This window comes from Manis javanica, chromosome 2, assembly GCF_040802235.1.
Source record: "Manis javanica isolate MJ-LG chromosome 2, MJ_LKY, whole genome shotgun sequence".
NCBI classification, from domain to species: Eukaryota; Metazoa; Chordata; class Mammalia; order Pholidota; family Manidae; genus Manis; species Manis javanica.
Genome location: NC_133157.1, coordinates 204,285,455 through 204,303,165, shown reverse-complemented (window position 1 = coordinate 204,303,165; position 17,711 = coordinate 204,285,455). Strand labels below are relative to the sequence as shown.

Here is a 17,711-nt window from a genome sequence, read left to right as displayed (position 1 = left end):
ATTAATAGATGGGAATCTTCCTGTTGTTAGAAACATATTATGGGTACATTTTGAGTTGTTGGGCATGTTTTTAATGGTCTTCCTACTGTATTATCTCTTTTGCTGATGAACTTATTGCATCAGAGTTAGATAAATCTTTAAGTACTGATACAGAAAGCCTTCCAGTACATACAGATTTATCTAATTTTTAGAAGTGTATGTATAGTATGTACTTACATACTATGTATAGTGGGAATCTTTTTTTTTTTTAAAGCAGCTCAGGTGATTGTGTTGATGAGCTGGGTTTAAGAGTCCTGCACTGGTAGGCAACACTTTTTCAGTGAAATTCCACATCTAAGATAATTTTATATATGTAGTCAGAAAATGATGTACTAATTATTCTTAGCAACTTTTGCTTTTCCTTTTTTCTTTTCTTATTTCTCTCCAATTGTTTATGCCAACGTGGCTTCATTCATACCGATTTCCCAAGGGTTGGGAGAGCAGCATAAAATTAGAGTCAGACAGCTGATTGCCCAGCAGGATGTCGTCAACTATCCAAGCACAGAGCCTGAAGGACCCTGAGATTGCAGAGCTCTTCTCCAAAGAAGATCCAGAGAAGCGCTTCACAGATCTCAGAAAAGTTGGCCGGGGAGGCTTTGGAGCAGTGTTCTTTGTAAGTGTTAAGGGCTTAATGTCAGTGACCAGCATTTATTTAATATCCAGTCTGGCAGAGTAAAAACCAGTAATACAAAAAGACATAGGCAATAGTCTGTTTTACAGTCACTTGCATTAGGTGTATGTAAAAAGAGATCATTTTATTTATTGAGCTTCTTAGATTATTGAAAAAAAGGGAAAGATATTTGGCTTTAATTTCCATGTTGTTTACACTACTTTAGCAGTTTTATGACTTACACTGTTATTGAATCAAATATTGCAAAAAACACTGACTTATGTAAAGTCCCATACACACATTTCATTATTATTCATTCATTATTTCTTCCTATTAAGATTGCTTTTTTTTTCTCAGCAACAAGTTTTGTATAGATGTTTAATATTTTGATAGTAATACAGATTCAGTTTTTTTCATTTTAATGGGTGCCTTAAGAATAAAGGAGAAAATGTGTTCCAAATTCTTAACAATTTGAAGTTTTCGCTTATTTCCCATTTGTAAATTAGAGGTAAAAATAAGGTAGTAGAAACTCCCTCTGGAATTTTCTGACCCAAAGACGGCTGCTGTTAACATGTAGATAAACATCCTTGCAGAATCTTTTTGTGTGCACATGTTTTATGTGTGTGTGTGATGTAGGTTATGTTTGTTTGATTTCTGGATTGGACACAGAATAAGGGAAGAGGCACTCAGAAAACAGGTATTTCATAAACAACCTTTTTCTGTGTTACAGTTTTGTCTGAATGTAAGCTTCTCCCATTGTTCTCCTTAATACTACTGTGGAGAAATATAGAATAAAAAAGGAAAAAAAATATACAGACTCTTAGAAATGGGCCCAATAAGAGAACCCTGTTGAAAAAATCCCTGTCATGTAGCCATTCAATGTGTGTCAGTAGTATTTTTAGTTGACTTATTTTATTAAGTATAACATATACAGTAAATGCAGATATGTTAAATGTACAGTTTGATGAAATTAGACAAGTTATATGCCATACGACCAACAATTCAAGATACAGAATGGTGACAGTTGTGGGGAATAGAAAGAGGTAGAAAGAGGATACAATGGTAACTTGTTTTACCTCTTTTGATAATAAATATTTAGTATATTTAAAAGTTAAAATTAAGTCATTATGTATGGGGAGAGTCACTAATAGGCAAGTGGGAACAATGAATCCAACTGTATTTGGGCTATAACCACATTGGAGTAAAAACCAAAACTAATACAAGTAACTTTCATACACAGTATTTTAGCTGTATACCCTCTGTCTGGTTGGGAAGAGGAAAGTGCAAACAAATCTTGAACTCTTCTCCGTAAACTTGTTTCATATTGGTATGGGTGTGACAGTTCTGAAACTGTGTGTTAAAAGATTGAGCAGTGAATAATTTTGATGTCATTTTGGACTCAGATCCTAACTGAAAAGAATGATAGAAATAGGAAATTGGCAAATGTAACGAAGAACCACGTGGGACTAGATAGGTATTGGATAGGAATTTGTGGCATTAATATGAACTAATTACATGACATATATATTTCCTAGCTCTCTCTTCTGTAAGATTCTAGTTGCGTTGATACCCTAGTAGCAACAAGCACACTTAGCACTCAGATCTTGGATTCCTCACTACATGGATCAAGAGCTCTTGCAGTAATGGTTCATTCTATTGTGGGGACAAGGATCATAAAAGATAAGCTTTATAACTTGAACCAGAAATGTAAAAAATGCTTTTAAATGAAAAATAGGACCTTTCAAGAGGATGCTAGAACCAGCTTGAAGATGCTCCCACTGGCCCCATCTGGAACAATTTGAGCATCAATATAGACATCTATTGATTATAACCCATTGAATAAAATAGGAATTCCTAATTTCCATGACAGATATAGGATGGATAGATAGAAAGGGAGGGCTTTTCTTTATAATAGAATGCTGACTGGTAAATGTGAAGGGAATGGTAGAGTTGGGAAAAACCAGCATTTTGAAATCATCATTGCAAAGACTGTTTGGGGCTAGAATCTTCAGTGGTTGCTAAACCTAGGGGGAAAGTTTGATGAGCAGAATATTTATATAGTTTAAAAGTATCTCTCCACAGACTGCTTGTTAGATACAAAGTAGGAAATAGTGGTCATAACTATATACATTGGAAAGAAGCAGTCAAACACCTTGACTGGGTGATGAAAATTTGTAACCAGTGATGAACAGACATTGTATGCATCCAGATATGATACCCTGAAAAGGACACAATATTACTCATGTAGTATTTCAGCCAGAGATATGTAACCAGGATCTAATCTTGAAGAAGCTTCAGACAAACACAAATTTAGTAAGGTAAGTACTGCTGTGTAGTCTCAAAAAATGCCAGTGTCATAAAGGACAAGGAAGAGTTGAGGAAATTGTTCCAGATTAGAGGAGATGAATAATACATGATAAGTAAGCACAACTCATAATCCTGAAGGGACAGAGAAACATGACTGTGGACATTAAATATTTTTCTGTTGGTTTTTGTGTATGTGTGTGATAGGCAAAAGTAATCTCATCTTAATCTGATTTAATTTTAATGTAATCATCATTACAAATGAATTTGGATTTTAATGAATTACAGTCACTTTAACTTACTTTTTTAAAGTAATGCTAGAGCTGCAGATTTTGCAATAATAATAGAGTTTACCCTATAATCTTCACCCAGATCCTTTAAAGTTTACAAGTTTCATAACCACAGAACCTTTATCAAAACTAAGAATTCAACATTGACACACTGATACTATGAACTAAACAACACACTTAATTCAGATTTTCCCAGTCTTTGTGCTCTTTTCTGTTCCGGAATCTACTCCAGGTGACCGCACTGCATTTAGTATACCCACTTTTGAACTTTATCTTGTGCTTATTAGAAATGCAGCTCTTTAGCAGAGCAATGAAATTGAACCCTTACCTCATACCATATGTGAACATTAAAATTATAAAACTCTTAGGGTAAAACTGCATGACCTTGGTTTTGTCAAAGGATTCTTAGAAATGACAACAAAAGCATGAAAAAAAGAAAAACATAGATATTGGATTTGATCAAAATGTAAAAGTTGTATGCTTCAAAACTGTAAAGACAACAATAGAATAGGAGAAATTGTTTGTAAATCATATGTCTGCTAAGGGACTTGTGTCTAGAATATATAAATAACTCTTACAATTCAATAAAAAAAAAGGCAACCCAATTTTTTAACGGGCAAAGGATCTGAACTGACATTTTTCCAAATATGTACAAATGGCCAGAAAGCACATAAAAAGATGCTCAACATCTTTTTATCTTGAAAACATTATACTAAGTGAAAGAAACCAGTCACAAAAGATGATATATTATATGGTTCCAAAGTGTACAGAATGGGCACATCTCCAGAGACACAGAAAGTGGATTAGTTGTCCTTTAGGGCTGAAGGGGTGAGGAATAGGGATAGGAGAGTGATAGCTAAAGGGTGTGGGGTTTCCTTTTTCTTTTTTTTAATAGGGAAAAAATTTGAGGTAAGGTACACATAATATAAAATTTACCATTTTAACCATTTTTAAATGAAACAATTTGGAGTTTCTCTTTAAGGTGATGAAAGCTCTAAAAATGTAGTTATCGGTAAATTGCATGTATCTGTCATATTGATCAGTATTGCCATGCATCTGTCAGTGTACTAAAAGCTATAGAATTACACACATTCAAATGGGTGAAATGTGTGCTATGTAAATTATACCTCATTAAAACTGTTAGAAAAGAATATAGCTGCTTAGATCTATTGACTAAAATCAAGGGGCTCACAAATTGATGAGTACAGAACATTCTGGAAAAATAAATTTATATTCAAGATCTTATGCATATAGATCCACTTCACCCGTTATGTTAGATGGTGCACGTTTTCCTTAACCAGTCTGCTAGTAATTGAAATTGGAAGGTCATTAGTTGTTTCAAGGACCCACTTAAAAGAATATATATATATATATATTTTAAGGAACTCTAGGTATAATTTACATACCTGCTTATCTAATTTTTAACAGCTTTTTTTAGATTTAAGTTACATACTCTCAGTTCACCAATTTTAAGTGTGCATTTCATAGATTTTTAGTAAGTTAGATTTTTGTAGCCATCACCATAATCTAATTTTAAAACATTTTATCTTTGGGAATTCATTAAAGACTGAATTGAAGATGAATTCTTCCACAGATGACTAGAGATGATTAACCCTTCTTACTGAACTCATATGAAATGTTTTGCAGCTATCCTCTTGTGCCTTCTTTATATATCATCTTTTTTTTTTAAACTCATAATGAGAATTTGGCTCTTACTTTCTAAAGGGTTAACTTTCATGTTTCTGCTTTTGCTTTTATTTTTTAATCAAAATTCCACAGCACTGGTAAATAGTAATGGTGATACCATTTTAGCTGTCTTGTCTTAATTCTAGTTAATAGCTGTTTACAATAGACATGACTTATCATGTTGAGGAATTACCTTTCCTGTGTGGGTTTTCTAAGAGTTCGGTCTTCCCTGCATTAAATACATTTAGAGTTGGACTCTTTCTGCATTTTCAGCATTTATTAAGCATTTATATGTATAAGTATATATTTTTCCCCTTTGATTTGTAAAAAAATATGGCAAATTATGAAATGTTTTCCTGTATCAAAATTTTGCATTTCTGTGGTAATATATTTTATCCAAATGAAATATTCTTTTAATGCCCAGTAATAATTGGTTTTAAAATTTTATTTAGAGTTCCCTTGTCTACATTTATAAGTCAGATTGGTACCTAACTTTCTATCTTGCGCTGCTTGTGAGGGTTTAGTTGTTGGGTTAGACTGCCTCCTTACAATTAATGGGGTAGCTTTCCTTTTTCTCCCCTTTTATCCTGGGAAGTTCCCCTAGTGAAACTGCTCCACTCACAACAATTTTAAAGACAATTAGTATTCTTTTCAATCTTCCACCACTGTTTTACTCAAATTTCTTCTCTAGATCAATTTTAGTAGATCTTTCCTAGAGAATTGTCCATTTCATTGAAATTTTGACATTTACAGGCCTACCAGAGATTGTATTAGTCATTTTGTTTGTTTATAGTTCTATTCAAATTTCTATATTTTTCCTCTCAACTAGCTCATTCAAAGATAAACATGCATTATTTTTATTTCTAAAGTACCAACTCCTTGATAATTTGATACGCTTTTTGTTATCTATTTACTTATGTTTTTAATGTTCTTTAAAAGCAGTTTTGGTATCTTTTTGGACATGGTAGTTTATAAATGTTAATTATTACGGTCTTCTGTCTTTTTTAGGCACGAGATGTGCACACCAATGATGTGGTGGCTATCAAGAGAATACCTTATAGTGGAAGGAAGGCTATGAAGGTAGGTGAAATATGTATGTTTGTATTGGCATGTTAAAGAAAGCCATACCGTTTTAATTGGGGATAGGTGGGAATTTTTTCAAAAAATATTGAAAAATATACAAATACTAAGGTTTATCTCAGTGAATTTTCTTCCACAGACTAAATGTGCCCATTTAACCTGTACCGAGAGCCATAAACAACATTCCTGACATCCCAGAAACCTCCCAACTGTGTCCCTTACTTTTAACTTTTTTAGATATGTGCTGCTGACACGAGTTTAATGTTTTAAATTGTTGTTTAGCAGTTTATTCTATAATAGAGGGATTAGCATGTCTGAGAAAGTAAAACAGAATAAGGTACACTTGACAGTAAGTATACTGGATATAAATTTTTAATGGTTGAGAAATTATTTAACGGCTGTTTCAAATAATCATCGGCAGCTATATATCAAGTCTGAAAAATAAGGCAGTGGATAATAATCTGAAAAATAAAATTACTGATACTGTATTGCATGTACTTTAGTTCATCAGTATTCTGATTAGTTCTTCCTTAATTGTGTGAGTTTATAAAATTACTTTCTAAGTCTGTTCTCTTTGACTTTCTTTAATTCTTTAAAAAATTTATTTACTTTTAATTGTGGTAAAGTACACAAAACAAATTTACCATCTTAACCACTTTAAGTGTAAGTTCAGTGGTGTTAAGGATATTCACATTGCTGTGCAACCATCACCACCATTCATCTCCAGAATTCTTTCATTTTGCAAAAGTGATATTCTGCACCCATCAAACAATAACACCTCATTCCCGCCTCCCCGCAGCCCTTGGAAATCACCTCTCCAATTTCTGTCTCTATCAATTTGACTACTTTAGGTATCTCATGTAATTGAAATTATGCACTATTTGTCCTTTTGTGCAGACTGGCTTGTTTCACGTAATATAGTGTCCTCAAAGTTCATCTATGTTGCAGTGTGTCAGAATTACCTTTCTTTTTAAAGCTGAGTAATATTCCTGTGTGTGTGTGTAAAAACACCACATTTTGTCCATCTACCATTTGTAAATGGACACTTAGTTGATTCTACCCCTTGGTTATTGTGAATAATGCTGCTATGCACATAGGTATACAAGTATTTCTTTGAGTCCCGGCTTTTAAACTTTAGGGTATATGCCCAAAGGTAAAATTGCAAGATCAGTCTTTAATTTTTAAAGGTTTTGGCTTTCTACATTTCTGTAATCTCTGTTTTGTGGTAAATATTGTTTTTTGTGATAATCATACTTATGGGTATGATAACACTGTTGTGATTGATCACTGTTCCATTATGTCGATACCTAAAAATCTCTTAATAGTTTCTAAAACCCCTAAAAAACCTCCATTTTTTACAAGTTGAATTTTATCTGCCATTCTACAGTATAACATTAAAACCAGCTTTCATAGCAGACTTGTGTTGGAGTCTGTTTAATTAGTCATGCCTAGAACAAAAAGTTTCACCTAGGGCATCATCTTCTCTCATCTAATATTGTGTCCTTCCTGGAAGTTTTTTTTACTTTGAAGAATACAGGTTTTAGCTTGGTTTTGTTTTGAGAGTTTGCCTCCCAGAGCACTCAAATTTGAAATGTAAAGCCCATAAAACACTTTCTGAAGTTAGCATCTTACAGCTTACACATTTTACACTGTGAATATCTTGCTCTATTTTCTTGAGGGCTTATGAAATAACATAGAAGATATAGGATCTTAAAATCCAGTGCAAAACATTTTTTAAAGTTCTGTATTCTAGTTCCCCTACCTTTAGAAATATGATACAAGCCAGCGGTAAAGCTTGGAAAAACGGAAACAAGAACAAAAAACAGATTCCAAGTTCCCATCCCACATCTCCTAAGCCTCCAGAGTCTCTGGGTATGGACCCAAGTACCTGTATTTTCAGTTCCCTGATTGCTTCTGACAAGTCACCCTACTTAGGATATGGCCTAAGTTTCTGAAGTTGTCATAGAGTAGCTTTTATTGCTGAAGGTTTATCTGTTACTTACTAGTAGGCGTCAATGGGAAGGCTCTTCGGGAAATCCTGTAGGAAAATGTTTCCATGTTGTTTGGTTTTTCTGTGAACTTCCCTCTGTTATAACCTTAGTGTTCACTAGCATTTTAGAATATGTGCATTTAGGAATTTAGGTAATTACTTGACTTGAGTTTAAACAGCAGAAAAAGCATCACATTTGGTAGACAATATAAGCCAAAAACACAACAGCTGAACTTTAAGGTATGTAAATTATATAACAATAAAGCTGCAAAAAAAGAAGTGGGAGGTTGAACTTTTGAAGAAAAACCACTCAATACTGTATATGGTTTTCAACAGCTTGGTGTGTGGTTGTAAAATTTTTATAAGACTCATTGATAATAAATTTTATGAAAATAAAAATGTGTCCTACCTGGAATGAATTTTATGTTATTGAGTTGTAAACTATATGAATGTAATTTCTTTAAAACATATTAGTTTGACATTTAAATGTTACAAATAAAGCAAAGTTGTATGTTCTTGTTAACTTTTTAATCTGATAATTACTTTTGTACTTAGATAGCTTTCTAAGGAAAGGCAACTGTTCCTAATTCTTTCCTTTATTCTTTTTTTTCTCCCCACAGAGATGGCAGGGTATTATTAAGGAAGTCAGGTGCCTACGAAAATTAAAACATCCCAACATTGTAGAATACAAAGGCTGCTATTTACGTGAGCACAGAGCATGGGTAGGTATCTGTAATTTTAGTAGGTTTAGTTTATAATTAATTCAAAAATGTCTCAAAATAGTTGTGTAAAGCCACGCACAAACACCTTGAAATGTTAGTTCATACTGAGAAAAGAGGAGCAGCTTTTCCTGAAACTCTTAGGCAGTAAGAGATAACAGAACTTTTGCCAGTTGACTGCAGAGATTCAGCTGACCGTTACGTGCACGGGAAAATGTTCCGATGTATGTTAGCGGTGTCATTCTTCAAATGCTTTATCAAACATTTGTTGAGAACAATCCTATCAAAGGATGAAAATCAGCATTTATTTTTGACATAAATGTATTGTAAGCTATTTAACCGCAAGGGTCTTGGTTGGAATATTGGTGGTGAATCCTGGTGAAATCTGAACTGATTGTGATTCTTTGGCTGAATAATACTGAAGGTAGAAAATTGGGACATTTTATTGCAGAAAATGGAGGTTAATTTTGCCCCGTTGTTGAAACTAAGATAAGGTAGTAATCTTACAATGGTATAGGCATAGTAATTATGTCTTTTCAGAGAAAGGCTAAATTTTCTTTAAACAGGAATGACCTTTTACTTTTAATAAGCTACAGCTGATTATCATTTTAGTATACAGAACTTAGATTTATTTAGATTTGTAATGTTTGGTTTAATTTGATGGTGATGGTACTCCTAAATTTGAGGCTGTGGTAAAAGAAAAAACAGTGGCAGAGAGGGTAGGCTGCCTCTCTGTCTTCCAGGTTTCTGCATCTGTAAAACAAGGATGATAATAGGGTCTCCTTCCAGAGGCGGTTATGAGGATTAAATTAGTTAATATATATAAAATACCTGGCACATAAGAGGTGCTCTGTGTTTGCTTTATAAGAAAGATTTAAACTATAACCGAAACTTTGTATATATAGTACCAGAGGACGATTTTCTGATTCCTAACAATACCAGTATTGCTACTATAGGTTAATATTAATGGAATATGTGTATTCCCCTGTAGCTTTAGTTAGTAATTATATGAAACACACATCTTCTACAAGCAGTTATATGTCAGCATTATAAAAGATTAATGTAGCATTGGCTTAACCTCATATATGCATTTAACAAGTTCCAAAATGTATACTTAAATTTAAAGGTAATTGATAACTAGAGTTTGTTTCACTTCAAACTTTCTTCTTGATTTCCTTGGTGAATTTATTTTATCTCATATAGAATCTTTTTATTTTAATAGTGTATTTTAATGTTTTTATCATTTTTTCCCCTGTAGCTTGTAATGGAATATTGTTCAGGATCTGTTGTAGATTTGCTGAAAGGTAAGTTTCCTTTATTTATTAAGGAAAGAAAAGTATTAGTATAATAAAATGAGAATTCATTCACTAAGAGATTTTTTTAATAATGGTACAACTTTCCAGGAAGAGACAATAGTTTTTGCTCTTCCTGGAAAGCTTTAACATTATTAAAAAAATCTCTTAGTGAATGAACTCTCATTTTATTGTACTAAATTCTAGAGTCTCAGCGTGGTATGCACTGTCCTCATTAAATACTATGTTTTAGCATAACAGATGAGTTTTCTTTCATTATGATTTAACAGGCATTTTTCTGCATTCTTTATCATTAAACTTGACTTGTTCCTTCTGTTCAGAATGAAGATATGTAGGAATATAAAAAGGGAAAGCTCCTCTTTCATTGTTTTATAATCATGAAATAATTGTTAAATGTTAACTTAGAGGAAAATTAGCTGTGAACTATAATAACTAGGCACAATTGAGCACTTATTAAGTTCAATTGCTTTGTTTTATTATCTTGGAAAGCAAAAAATTCCTTCTTGCTAAATGTTAGTTTTTTAAAATTTTCCCATATATTAGATATGTGTATATATATTTTAAAATAGAAGTGTTCTATAGAATAATTATTTTCAAATAAAATCTTATTTTAAGTTCACAAAAAGCCATTACAAGAAATGGAAATAGCAGCAATTATACATGGTGCTCTTCGTGGATTAGCCTACTTACATTCTTGTGCCATGATCCATAGGTAAGTACTTTAAAAATTACCATATATTAATGTGCAAATTTCTCAGACCTAGAATTTATTAATTCTGAAAGCTTTGTTGGTTTTTGCTACATAAAAGTATTCTGGAGTTTTATAAACTCATGTTTTTTTAGGTTATCCATGTCTTAAAATGAATATACTAATTTATTTGATCTCTCTGTTGAGAATAATTTTTTATCTTTTTCTACACATGCTGCTGGGCTTTCCAAAGTATGTGCACTTTATAGATTTGTGATAGAAATTTAATTATAGAAAAGTTTAATTTGTGAAGTGGAAAAGATGATAGGGATTATGTATTCTCACTTGTTCATTTTACAGATGAAGAAACTGATGCCCCAATTTGTGACTCACTTCTCAAAGCTGATAAAGCAAGATAGATTAGACTAGAGCTAACCTAGACCTTTTGTCCTCCTGGTGACTCATAATGCCGGATTTGTTCCATTGATTCCATGACAGAGACAAGTAAAAGCTACTTAACACTCTATGCTTTTGAGATAATCCTTGATAATCCTTGGTAATGGATAGTAATTTAAAGATTAAACCATCATAAACTACATTTTTAGCATTGGTACTGGTTTTGCCTGTTTTTAGAAGGAAGGTAGCATTTAAAAAATTATCTATGTGAACCAGACAATATATAGTAAATTTATATAGTAGATTCACTGCAAATTAATGGGTTATCAGTTTTTTAGATGAGGGTAGTAAGGTCCAAGAGAAATCCACATGCATAGTAAATAAGAGAATGAAAGAGTTGGAAGCAGAACCTAAGGTCTTCTCAACTTCAAAGAACCTTTCATTTTTTAAAAAAACAAATGGAAGAAAATATATTGACTTACTATTACATTCATTATAATACTATATAGTATGAATTGACAAGTGCTTAGAAATTTTTTTCTTTTTGAATGTTATGGTGCCCATTGTGCATACAATACCATTATAATTTTCTTAGTTCACATGTACATTGCTGATTTAGAAAAGAGCTTAAAAGTAAATTTGGGATCATTGATATTATGTTACCCATGTGTTTCAGTTTTCATTTCATATTTAGGTAGGAGAACTATGCTAAAATTTGGAATGATATGAGTAATTTAAAAAAATTTGGGGCATCAGGTTCTTTTTTTCCCTATTTTATTGTTAAGGCTATACTCAGAGATCTTACAGTCATATAAGAATGTTCAGCTAAATTTTTAAAACCAATATTTGTACCAATAAACAGGCACTCAAATATCGAGTATGTGCTATTAATTACCTATTTTTTTCTTCTGTTTCTGCTGCTATTTTATCTTCTCTTTTAGAAAATTGTTACTATATACTTACAGGAATTCTGTGTATCTCATTTCTTAGTTTGGATCTTAATTCTCATTATCCCAACTGAGAGATTATCCAAGGCCTTAATTATTCTCATTTCTCCTTCCCTATTTTATAAATTTTTATATGATTTTTATCATTTTCAGTATAATCTTACAAAGGAAAGACAAATAATTTTCTCTGTTCCTTAAACCCAGAGACATCAAAGCAGAAAATATCCTTCTGACACCAGAAGGCCGGGTGAAACTTGCTGACTTTGGATTTGCTTCCATGGCCTCTTCTGCCAAGTCTCTTGTGGGGACGCCGCATTGGTAAGCGTAGTCCTATCTGGTATTGATCCTCATAATTGGAATGGGCAGTGTGTGGTTGTACTTTTATCAGGTGCTTTACGTTTCTCCTGGAAATACAGTGCTGCTTTAGATATTACTCTAAGCACTGTAGTTTCAGATACAGATTTGGAGTGTTGCCCTTGTATCTCCTATTGTATCATTTGTTCCCCCTACATTTCTTTCCTGTTATCATCCACATCATGTATTGGGGGTAGGAGTGAAAAAATTTAAATCTTTAAGAAGGGAGAAGATAGAAATGCTAAGTGGAAATTTTCTTTAGATTTATACTTACTGTGTGTCAGGATCTTCTGAATAAGAGTACCTGAAGACTGGAAGCTGATTAGCAACTTTTGTTTTCATTTTTTATTGTGGAGAATTTCAAGTATACAGGGAAATAGACAAAAATATAACAAAGGCTCACACAGCGATCAGCTCAGCCTAACAGCACCACCCCAGGGCCTGGCTGCCCTGTGTACTTGACCTTCTTGCCCTCCCTCCCTCCCACCTCCAGTTAACTGAAGCGACTTCTAGACATCATCTAATTTTATCCATAAATAATTCCATATTTATGTCAGCAAGTCTGAAGGGAATAATTTTCCACATCTTCAACTTCCATAGATGTCCTCTCTCTGTATATGTTGAGAAGTGTCTTAGGTCTTCTCAACCTACCTTTCAAATCTTTCAACTCCCAGTTTGTTAAAGAAAGGATTCTCACCCATCCTGATGAGCAGAGTGATGCATTGTTCTGAGAATTAAAAGCCTCAAACCATCACCAGAGGGACAATCTGAGAACACGTAACATCTAGAATACATAGCATCAGAAATATTGAAGAGTTAGGACACCAAGTTTTGGCAAAGGGCCTTCTGCCTTCACAGTCATCTCTCTTCAGTTCCTTTTACTCCTTACTTTTTCTTTTCCCCAATTATCTTTCCACCCATCTTCTTTTCTAGTGAATCACAAATGATCTCATTTACAACTGGGACATTTGTTGTGAGGACACATTAATATGTTATTTACAATGAAAAATGAAGTTTGGTATTTCCTGACAGAAAATAATTCTAATTTGAATGGTTGATATGACCGTGCAGACTGGGATTGCTAATTAGGATATTATACAGCAGTTTTTTTAATGAATGAGTGAGGTCCTCAGCTCCAAGTTGTAAATATCTGTAAAGCACATATACAAAATAATGTATATACATATGTGTGCATTATATCCTTTGCAATTATTAAGTTTATAAAATTTAGATACCAACTCGAAAATGTACAAGTGGATACATTCTTTTAATAAATTCATTGGAAGTAAGAAAATAAAAACTTTGAAGACTACTGTTCTGTATGACCAAAAATTTCTTATGTAGAACCCTAGTTTAGATAGAATCCTCTTCCCTGTATAAAAAAAGGGTTCTTTGGGCAAATAATGCTTCTTAATGGTCCCCCTCTTTATAAATCAGTGATCAATATTAGATACTAGAAAGGAGCTAGAAAGTTGTGCATTAAAAACAAAACTACTTTTTTAACTTTGTTGAACTTAGTGGCTCCCCAAGCTTACTTCAACATCTTAACACATTACAAGCCCTCTTTTATTGGCAATTGAACGTTACATATGTATTAATTTGTATATGGTATATTAGGAACACAGTACTATGTACATATTTACATATTTTTACACACAGGAACACACATACGCCTGGTGAGAATCTTATTGAGCAGAAACTGTTCTAAATCTTTGTCTGTGCTTAACAAGTACAAAGGAAGTATAAGGTGAAGCACCAGTGAGAACATTAGAGTCTAGCTGAAGATGCGAACTAGCGTTTCATTTTATAACCAAGATGCCTCCAGAGTTAATAACTGTATGATTTATTTAGTTATGGGTGGTGGTCCTAGCCACTTTTATCACAGAACACTACTCCTATTTGCAAAAAACACTGACAAACTGCTTATTCATTGTTGCTTATTGTGGCAGATATGTTCTCAGCTTAATCTAGTGAGATTGTTTACTTCAAGAAAACAAGTGCCAGTGACAAAATGGCCTCTTTTGAGCAAAATTTAGACTTTTGTAATAAGATGCTGAAACCAAAATGTTTGAGAACCGCTGGCATAAAGGATATACAATATTACAATCTGCAAACTTGAATTGATGCAGAATGCAACCCTGCTCTGGGGAGTCTTTCCTCCAGGATGCTGGTACGTGATCATGAAAATGGTGAGAATAAGTCTAACACTGTATATGTAATGGTAAATATTTACCTCACGACCTGTAATGCATTTATTTCCCATTATAAGAATTCTTATGTCCAGGTATATCATCTGGAATTCACACAGGTATTCTCCATGTGGACGGTCATTACATTTTTAAAGAATAGTATACTTTTCTTTTTTAACTTTAAATAACATTTTATGTTTTAGGATGGCCCCAGAAATAATTTTAAGCAAGAATGAAGAACAATATGATAGCAAAGTAGATGTATGGTCTCTGGGAATAACATGTATTCAAATAGGTAAGCATTGCTCTTTATTACTGTGTAGTAAGTTTGATGAATGTTTTACCTCAATTTCTGTACCAAATAACAGATTTTTATTTTTATGTCAGTGTTTAAGGGGAGCAATAAATCTATGAAGGTTGTCACTTTGGTTATTTGGCAATTTGTGTGTGTGTGTATATATATATGTGTGTGTGTGTGTGTGTGTGTGCGTGTGTGTGTGTGTTAGTTTAGGTATATTATATTTGCTTTATTAAATTAGGTCCAAAATAGTTTCTACTGTGGTAGTAATTTTGAGGTATCTGTGTCTAATATTTAATGAGTATTTGTTAAACACCGAGAATATGTCTATGGCTATAGATTTACCATCTATGAAGTGTCTCTAAAGCATTCATGAATTACTTACCGCTACTACTTAATACTTTGTGTTAGGTATGAGGATTAGATTATCAGGCTGCATACCTTATTGTACAGTTTGATTTTTTTTTTGGTATCATTAATCTACAATTACATGAAGAACATTATGTTTACTAGGCTCCCCCCTTCACCATGTCCCCCACCTCATACCCCTTCACAGTCACTGTCCATCACCGTAGTAAGATGCTGTAAAATCACTACTTGTCTGCTCTGTGTTGCACAGCCCTTCCCGTGCCCACCCCACACTCTACATGCAATTGTAATGCCTCCTTTCTTTTACCCCACCCTTATCCCTCCCTTCTCACCCATCTTCCCCACTCCCTTTCCCTTTGTTAACTATTAGTCCATTCTTGGGTTCTGTGATTCTGCTGCTGTTTTGCTCCTTTAGTTTTCCTTTGTTCTTATACTCCACAGATGAGTGAAATCATTTGGTACTTGTCTTTCGCTGCCTGGCTTATTTCACTGAGCATAATACCCTCTAGCTCCAGCCATGTTGTTGCAAATGGTAGGATATGTTTTTTCCTTATGGCTGAGTAATATTCCATTGTGTATATGTACCACATCTTCTTTATCCATTCATCTACTGATGGACATTTAGATTGCTTCCATATCTTGGCTATTGTAAATAGTGCAGTGATAAACATAGGGGTGCATCTGTCTTTTTCAAACTGGAGTGCTGCATTTTTAGGGTAAATTCCTAGAAGGAGAATTTCTGGGTTTCAAATGATATTTCAATTTTGAGGATTTTGAGGAACCTACATATTGCTTTCCACAATGGTTGAAATAACTTACATTCCCACCAGCAGTGTAGGAGGGTTCCCCTTTCTCCACAACCTTGCCAACATTTGTTGTTGTTTATCTTTTTGATGATGGCGATCCTGACTGGTGTGAGGTGATATTGCATTGTGGTTTTCATTTGCATTTCTCTGATGACAAGCGATGTGGAGCATCTTTTCATGTGTCTGTTGGCCATCTGAATTTCTTCTTTGGGGAACTGTCTATTCAGCTCCTCTGTCCATTTTTTAATTGGATTAGTTGCTTTTTGTTTGTTGAGGTGTGTGTGAGCTCTTTACATATTTTGGATGTCAACCCTTTATTGGATATGTCACTTATGAATATATTCTCCCATACTGTAGGATACCTTTTTGTTCTGTTGATGGTGTCCTTTGCTGTACAGAAGCTTTTTGGCTTGATATAGTCTCGCTTGTTCATTTTTGCTTTTGTGTCCCTTGCCCGGGGAGATATGTTCATGAAGAAGTCACTCATGTTTATGTCCATGAGATTTTTGCCTATGTTTTTCTCTAGGAGTTTTATGGTTTCATGACTTAATTCAGGTCTTTGATCCATTTTGAATTTACTTTTGTGTATGGGGTTAGACAGTGATCCAGTTTCATTCTCTTACATGTAGCTGTCCAGTTTTGCCAGCACCATCTGTTGAAGAGACTGTCATTTCCCTGTTGTATGTCCATGGCTCCTTCGTTGTATATTAATTGGCCATATATGTTTGGGTTAATGTTTGGAGTCTCTATTCTGTTCCACTGGTCTGTGGCTCTTTTCTTGAGCCAGTACCAAATTGTCTTGATTACTGTGACTTTGTAGTAGAGCTTGAAGTTGGGGAGCGAGATCCCCCCCACTTTATTCTTCGTTCTCAGGATTGCTTTGGCTATTTGGGGTATTTTGTGGTTCCATATGAATTTTTGAACTATTTGTTCCAGTTCATTGAAGAATGCTGTTGGTAATTTGATAGGGATTGCATTGAATCTGTATATTGCTTTGGGCAGGATGGCCATTTTGATGATATTAATTCTTCCTAGCCAAGAGCATGAGATGAGTTTCCATCTGTTAGTGTCCTTTTTAATTTGTCTTAGGAGTGTCTTGTAGTTTTCAGAGTATAAGTCTTTCACTTCCTTGGTTAGGTTTATTCCTAGGTATTTCATTCTTTTTGATGCTATTGTGAATGGAATTGTTTTCCTGATTTCTCTTTCTATTAGTTCATTGTTAGTGTATAGGAAAGCTACAGATTTCTGTGTGTTAATTTTGTATCCTGCAAATTGGCTCAATTCCGATATTAGTTCTAGTAGTTTTGGAGTGGAGTCTTTAGTAGGGTTTTTTATGTACAATATCATGTCATCTGCAAATAATGACAGTTTAACTTCTTTACTAATCTGGATTTCTCATATTTCTTTGTTTTGTCTAATTGCCGTGGCTAGGACCTCCAGTACTATGTTGAATAACAGTGGGGAGAGTGGACATCCCTGTCTTGTTCCCGATCTCATAGGAAAAGCTTTCAGCCTCTCGCTATTTGGTATGATGTTAACTGTGGGTTTATCATATATGGCCTTTATTATGTTGAGGTACTTGCCCTCTATGCCCATTTTGTTCAGAGTTTTTATCATGAATGGATATTGAATT

General features: G+C 33.8%; 1 protein-coding gene across 1 annotated transcript in view; it reads left to right on the top strand.

Moving 5' to 3' along the window:
- Nucleotides 1-476: 476 nt before the first annotated feature.
- Nucleotides 477-17,711, top strand: part of LOC140845699 (serine/threonine-protein kinase TAO1-like) — a 49,904-nt gene continuing 32,669 nt past the window's right edge. Inside the window, 7 exon segments of the mRNA XM_073220483.1 lie at nucleotides 477-652; nucleotides 5,938-6,009; nucleotides 8,620-8,721; nucleotides 9,977-10,022; nucleotides 10,647-10,743; nucleotides 12,267-12,380; nucleotides 14,809-14,900. Of these exon segments, the coding sequence (XP_073076584.1) occupies nucleotides 521-652; nucleotides 5,938-6,009; nucleotides 8,620-8,721; nucleotides 9,977-10,022; nucleotides 10,647-10,743; nucleotides 12,267-12,380; nucleotides 14,809-14,900 (655 nt within the window). The 5' untranslated portion in view covers nucleotides 477-520.